This window comes from Typha latifolia, chromosome 14, assembly GCF_019914945.1.
Source record: "Typha latifolia isolate L0001 chromosome 14, TyphaL0001v2, whole genome shotgun sequence".
Taxonomy (NCBI): Eukaryota; Viridiplantae; Streptophyta; class Magnoliopsida; order Poales; family Typhaceae; genus Typha; species Typha latifolia.
In genome coordinates, this window is record NC_133099.1 from 2273066 (window position 1) to 2280346 (window position 7281).

A 7281-nucleotide genomic window follows, 5' to 3' on the forward strand; every position below is an offset into this window, starting at 1 on the left:
CATCCCTCGTGGCCGGGCGATTATTACAAACCCTTCTCACGTGACCGTACGCTCCTATCATCCTTTTCCTATTCAGTTTTTTATTCTCTTCCGATCGAAAGCTATGGACACCAAACAGTGCACACGGGGAAATATATATATATCTACTTTTTCTTTTTAACCCGTAAAAAGGACAAAATTATATAACAGAGCAATAGCACTTCACGTCCACGTCAGATATCGTCACTGCCTCTTTGTTGTCTACGTGGCACACGGTGTCAAGTGACTGTAGACAGTGATATCTTTGTCCCCCAACACATCAAGGTAAAAAAGGTTAATAAAATTTAAATCATTTGCACAAAAAATTACAATAGGTTCTAATTTTTTATGACATCACTTCATTTTTAATTTACCTTACAGAATTATTTAAAATGGTTAGGGAAATTTAAAAATTACCCTTCTTTTTAAAGAACTCATGAAAGATAAGGGATAAAATAAGTAGAATAAAATAAATAAAATAAAGTACATATATCGGAGTATTTTTATCTTATGGATAATTTATATATAAATCCTACCTTTATTTACAGTAAAAGTGCTTTAAATATTATTTGTTACGATGTATATTATTTAAATTATTAGTTTTTGCTAGGAAATCTAAAAATAAGTATGATAAGATAGGTAGAATAAAATTATAACTTATATTAATGATAAACGACGTGTCCATAATAAGAATCTATACGGCGACGACCAAATAAAATAAGAAAAATGGTTGAGATCTCATCATAAACTTGCGTAACGTACACTAACGTGGCAACATTAGTATGCCAAGATCATGCCACATCATCACCATAGTCAAATTAGTATCAAGGGTTTGCAAGCATCAAGTATAGCATCAATCTTGCCATAACGATGACAATAAAAGCAAAGCCGGTGGCTCCCACAGGGCGGAATACGGTAAAGAAGCAGTCGCCTGCAAGAGGCTTCTCTTTTGCTTTTTGCTCCCTGCACCAAAGACTAGACTTGTAGAGAGAGAGAGAGAGAGAGAGAGAGAGAGAGAGAGAGAGGGAAGAGAGTGTTGTCGGCTCGCGCCTTCTTTTTTTTTTCCCCCACTCCTACTCCAACTACAGTACTGTTCTTTTTTCTCTCTATCTCTACCCCTTCCTTCTCTTGACAGTTTTAGGACTCTTTTCCCACTTGCTTCAAGAATCACGGAAGCGAACTCGAAGTTGATCCAAATCGGATGGGTTCCATGGAGGAGATCATCGAAGGGAGCACCTGATCTGTGTGGCATTCTTGGTTTCTCGAGCTAGGGCTAGGGTTCGGGGGTTTGGAGGGCGGTCGGAAGCCGGCGATGGGGAGCGTCTCGTCGGAGGACGCCTCCGACGACCGCTGCGGGAGTTACAGCCCTTCCGCTGACGTCAGCGAGTCGGAGACCTCGAGCGAGTGCTCCGCCAGGAGGTACGGCGGCGGTGCCGCCGGCGGATCGGCCGCCGGAGCGTCGAGCTCGTTCGCGTCGTCGCCTCTGACGGTTGAGAAGCCCCGGCCCGTGGCGGCGGAGGCGGGGAAGAGGGGGATTTTGCCTGGGGACGGGGTGGTGTTCTGGAAAGGGAAACTGGAGAAGAGGGAGACTGAGTTATCTGGTTCGTAGTGCTTCGTCGCGTATCTTTTGGTTTCAGATCTAGTAGAAGATCTACTTTATTTCGCGGTTTACTCTTCTTATTTCCTTTTCTAATCGAACTTTTCTTTCAGAGGTGGAGATGATGAAGGAGCGATTCGCAAAGCTTCTTCTCGGTGAAGACATGTCGGGCGGCGGCAAAGGAGTCTGCACTGCCCTGGCCGTCTCAAATGCTATCACAAATCTCTCTGGTGAGAATAATCTCTTTAACCGGTCCCTTTTATCGTGGATTTTACTACATTTTGTTGAGGTTTTTGGCTGGAAAATTTGATGCAGCTACGGTGTTCGGGGAATTGTGGAGGCTGGAACCCCTGGCTCCGCAGAAGAAGGCAATGTGGCGGAGAGAGATGGAGTGGCTCCTGTGCGTGAGTGATTCCATTGTGGAACTCATCCCTTCGCTTCAAGAATTCCCCGGTGGAGGGACCTTTGAGGTGATGGTGCCTCGGCCGCGCACTGATCTGTACATGAATCTCCCGGCACTCAAGAAGCTCGATGCGATGCTTCTCGGCATGCTTGATGGGTTCCTTGAGACGGAGTTTTGGTATGTCGATCGGGGGATTTTGGTTGCCGATGCAGATGAGGATGCTGGCGGGGCCTATGCCTCTTCTTCTTTCGGGAGGCCTTCTTTGAGGCAGGAAGAGAAGTGGTGGCTCCCGTGTCCAAGAGTGCCACCTAATGGTCTGTCTGAGGATTCGAGGAAGAAGCTGCAGCAGTGTAGAGATTGCACGAATCAGATATTGAAGGCTGCCATGGCTATCAATAGCGGGGTGCTGGCCGAGATGGAAATCCCTGATGCCTACTTGGAAACATTGCCTAAGGTATAGACTCGGACAATATGATTTATTATCTAATCTTAAGTTTGCTTTATTTAGAGGTATATATGATGCTTAAACGACTTAGTAGATATCCAATATTGTCATTTTTCTTTCTACTTAAAAGTTTTGTTGGCTAAATAACTAAATATACGACTTTTCTGCTTGTGGATGTCCAAACCTGTTTTGTCTGTTGGATGTCTTTGAACCTTGGTGAGATGGTTGCTGGTGCTTCTCATTGAAATCAGGGATTTAATATATGATACGTCTAATCATAATACTAACAGTTGTTATCTTCTATTTAAGTGTCATATTTATTCTGTTTATTTTGAATATAAGATATTTCTTCAATTACTGTTTCCTTTTCTGATTTTACCTAGCTTCTTATGATTCTTATCATCACTGGCACCGACCCTATTACTGCCTGCATATTAGCAAATTGATCTCTCTCTCTCTCTCTCTCTCTCTCTCTCTCTCTCTATATATATATATATATATATATATATATATATAATGATTGAGCTAGCATGTATAGAATTCAATAGATTATATTCATTTTTACGGTATTTTACTATTACCACCTTTTCTTTTTCTTTGTTTGAAGAAAAGCTTTCTTCTATTAAGATTTAGCCATGAAAGTGTTATTATTTCTTAAAATTGATTCCCTTTTCAACTCCAATGTTCAGAACTATTACTTATCAAGACACGGGACACCGGACACGGTTGCCTCTTTGTTCTTTTCATTCTCGTTTATCAAGTCAACTGCAGCCATTTATAAGTGTTTGCAGCTATCTCATTTTCATACTTTTATGTGAGGTTGTTCTGGATCTCACTTTCATTATTGCTTATAGGATATGCCATTGCTATTACATAGCACCACTGCCAATGCCATTCTTGCTTTCACATATTATGTACCTTGCCTTTATGTTATTTGTGTTCTTTTAGTTTGCTCACTCACGTGGGAGTACAGATACCATCATTTTGTTTTAAATGAATTATATTATTGGAAGGCTGTAGAATGGAAAGCATTGGGGGAAAATAGTGCATCAAATAATTTTTCTACTGTTCCTGGAACTTATGGAAAGCTATCTTTATTACTTGTTGGTTTTCTTCCCTGGTTTTGCCCATGATCTTATTTCTTGAGAAAAGGATTATGTTTTTTTAAATGCATATATTGGCAAAGTTGGTGTTATGACTTTGAGGAGCTTTGGTGGTGGCACCAAGTCCAAAAATATGTCTCATGTTATTATGCTCTTCTGTCATTCCTTCTACTTAATGAGTCAATATTTGAAGGTGCTTCTGATGTTTGTTCTCCAGATCAGGGCCATTAGTTATGGCTTTCTATGTGAACCTCTTGTCTGTTAATAGTCAGATCTGAATTTCTAGGAAGCTACCATCCCTTAATTGATGCTGTCATGTACTCGTAGTTTTTGTAATGTCTGATGTGAACTGCCAACTTGCAAGTAGATATGATAACCTCCGAGCTCAGGCTTAAAAATTCTGATCCAATAATGGAAAGCACCCATTGTGAGGATAAAAAAGAGTTTAGAAAATTTAACAGCAGAGATAAAGCTGAAGTTAAACATGAAACTGTGTTGGCTTTAAACATCTAAATTTTGGAGGCATACGTGGAGATTTTTGATGGGTTATCAGATGTTTTGAGAACCAATATGGTGATCCAGGTAGATATACCACAGTTACAGTGCTTGCAGCATTATAAATTCTATTGGAATAATACATTCAAGAGAGATGCTTACTATTTAAGAACAAAATCTAATCAAAAGGACTTTCAAGAAAATCTATCAAGAGTCCATGATAAATTACTTTTCTATGCTGTCCCTAATCACCTTTTTCCTACAGTTCCATTTGAGTGCAACTTGGTTGCATTGTGTTTGTCTTGGAGCATATTGGTGTGTGCTCGATCGTTACATGCCTGTTTATCTTGGAACCAGTAAAGCTAGAATGATGCGATATTCTTTTGGAAGCCACCTGTCTATTATCATTGAACTACGATTTTTCATGAGGTGACATGGTGTGATTGTTAAGGCTTTCCCGATGCCCTGGTAAGCATTGGGTTGAATGATGAGAATGCCTCTTTGAATAATGGGGTTAAGCTATGCACATCTTATTGTGCTAGATGATTGATCGTTTGGAGTCTCTTGCAACTGGACACCCTTTTAGCTTTGATCGTTAGCATAAACTGTTTGAGATTTATTATGCACCAGCAGCTACTGGAAACACCTTTTCTACATTTCTCATGAAGCAACATGTCACAATGGCTGTTTTCAACGACCACTTCTATAGCTGCCATACATATCCATTGACATTATTTGCAATGTGTCGTTCTTAAGCTTTAACAAGTACAGTAATCGACAACTTGAAATAGGAGAAAATAGTTTCTTATTACTTGATTAGCCCTGATTCATGTTGATCTCTGATGTTATTATGTTTGATCATACATGCAGAGTGGGAAATCATGCTTAGGGGAGATCATCTACCGCTATATAACAGCTGATCAATTTTCTCCGGAATGTCTCCTTGATTGCTTGGACCTATCATCTGAGCATCATACATTGGAAATAGCAAACAGGATTGAAGCAGCGGTTCACGTTTGGAGGCTGAAAGGCCAAAAAGGACAGGCTCAATCAAAAGCAAAGAAGTCATCTTGGGGTGGAAAGGTGAAGGGTCTTGTTTCTGACACTGAAAGAAGTCAACTTCTGGCCCAACGGGCTGAGGGTCTTCTGCAGAGCTTAAGACTACGGTACCCTGGTCTTCCACAGACTGTTCTTGATATGAACAAGATTCAATATAATAAGGTCATCCTTCACATTCTCTCATGATTGATGTGGTATTCTTCCTTTAGATATTCTTATAACATTGCTCAGCTTTCCTGCTAGTAAAAAGGGAATAGTTTGTGAACCTTTTGTTGACAAATGCAAATTGCTGTCCATCCCTGCAGATCTTCTATTTAGCCAAACAGTTAAACTACTCAGAAGCTCTTTATGCTTGTCGATTGTAGCTAGACGAGGATTGACACTAGCAATTTGACTTATTATTCTGCCACTGTAGCCTGTGCATATATAATCGCATCTGAAGTATCTTTGCCCTTTGTTTGAAATTGCAGGATGTAGGACAGTCTATTCTTGAAAGTTACTCGAGGGTCATGGAGAGTTTGGCTTTTAACATAATGGCAAGGATTGATGATCTGATCTTTGTAGATGATGCAACAAAGAAGTCCGCAGCTGCTGAGGCAGTTACTATATTTAATCGAGGACTGGGTGGACTTCCGGTTCAAAAAAGGATGTCTCCCAGCCCCTTCTCAATTCAAAGCACCCCATATGCATCGCCGTTCGCAACACCCACATTTTGTTCCTCGACCCCGGTTATTGGAAGCCCTAGAAGAGTGCAGCCCTCAATAAGTAAAAGCAGTTACCAAGGGCAAGACATGAAGGGGGCAAAACTCATTGCTAGTGAACTCGAGAAGGTGTGGTCATATACTGGAAACCTGAGTGCTAGGAAAGATGCAGGAGATGCCCCTGAAAGGGACTGATTGCTATGCACTTGCAATTTACGCCCTTTGTCACATACAAAGGATAGTGGGGTGGCGTCAACTGGTGGCGAACTAAGTTTTCGTGGTTGATCCTGTACAGAAATAACACAATTCAAGTTTTCTTATTTATTCTGGTGCACTGAGAATCTTTTTGTCTACTTCTATATTAGAGGAACAACATTTCTGGTCTCCAGTTTGCAGCTTTCTGGATCTTTTAAGTATACTTCTTCCTCATGTTCATATTAGCTTATTATACCTGGGAGAAATTTTTTTGTTGTGGCAGGACAGAATGCATGCCATTTGGTAAAGGTGATGAGTAATAGCATTAGTTATTTGGTAAAAGTATCCTCAAAATCTAGCAGGATCTCTATTGCTAAACTTTCTTGCGCTTCAACCGCGCAAGGGTTCAATTCTAGTTATCATTGCAGGTCCTACCTCTATTCTTTGACCAGTCATTCTACTTTGAAGATTCCGAGTTTCTTCTTAATCCAACTTAGTGACCCACTACCTCGTCTTTAACAACAGGAGATAGACTTCTCTTCTCGTTCTTTGCAACAGAGATAGAGAGAGATAGATTTCTTCTTCTCTCACTCCTTTTTCTTAAATATCTTTCCCCTAGAGTCTTTCACGTTTCTCCAGAAGATTCCTTGGTCGACTGCTTTTCTCCACGTCAGGAGTACTTGGGATGCGCAATACAGCGATAAAGCCATACAGATCATTTCATCCCTTACGTGATGAAATAATCTTGTACTCTCCTCTGTAAGTTTTTGGTTGATGTGAAATGTGATGTTCACACCAAAAGTATGGTCGAGAATCGAGATCTAATCTCAATACCTCCTTTTTATCTTCATCTTCCAGGCTTTATTTTTTTTTTATTTTTTTTCTGCATATCTCATGGATGGACTTGCTATTCCTTTTTAATCAACAGTAAACTCGTAACCCCCGCCGAGATATAGATCGGCCAACTTAATAAATTCTTTTATTAGGAAATGAGTCCTACGAATCTAAATCTTACACCCTTTGATTAATCCAATTTCTATAGCGAAATTCAATAATCTTACTAACTACTGAGTTACAATTATGATTTTTTTTTAAAAAATCTTCTATTTATAATTATTCAAAAGGTTATATTTTCTTTGATGAATTATATTTATTTGTTTTCTTTTTTTTTTTATAGAATATTTCAATAAACAAAATATTTTACTGGGCTTGGGCCCATACCCAGCATGGATATGAACTAGCTCAAGGGATACCTTAGGCCCGGT

General features: G+C 39.9%; 1 protein-coding gene across 1 annotated transcript; it reads left to right on the forward strand.

The window, feature by feature from the left end:
- Positions 1-969: 969 nt before the first annotated feature.
- LOC140801056 (rop guanine nucleotide exchange factor 1) lies at positions 970-6209 on the forward strand. Its single transcript, XM_073156053.1, has 5 exons — positions 970-1619; positions 1729-1845; positions 1931-2472; positions 4932-5282; positions 5591-6209. Exons 1-5 carry the CDS (start codon positions 1331-1333, stop codon positions 6014-6016), a joined length of 1725 nt encoding a protein of 574 aa, XP_073012154.1. The 5' UTR covers positions 970-1330; the 3' UTR covers positions 6017-6209.
- Positions 6210-7281: the final 1072 nt, after the last annotated feature.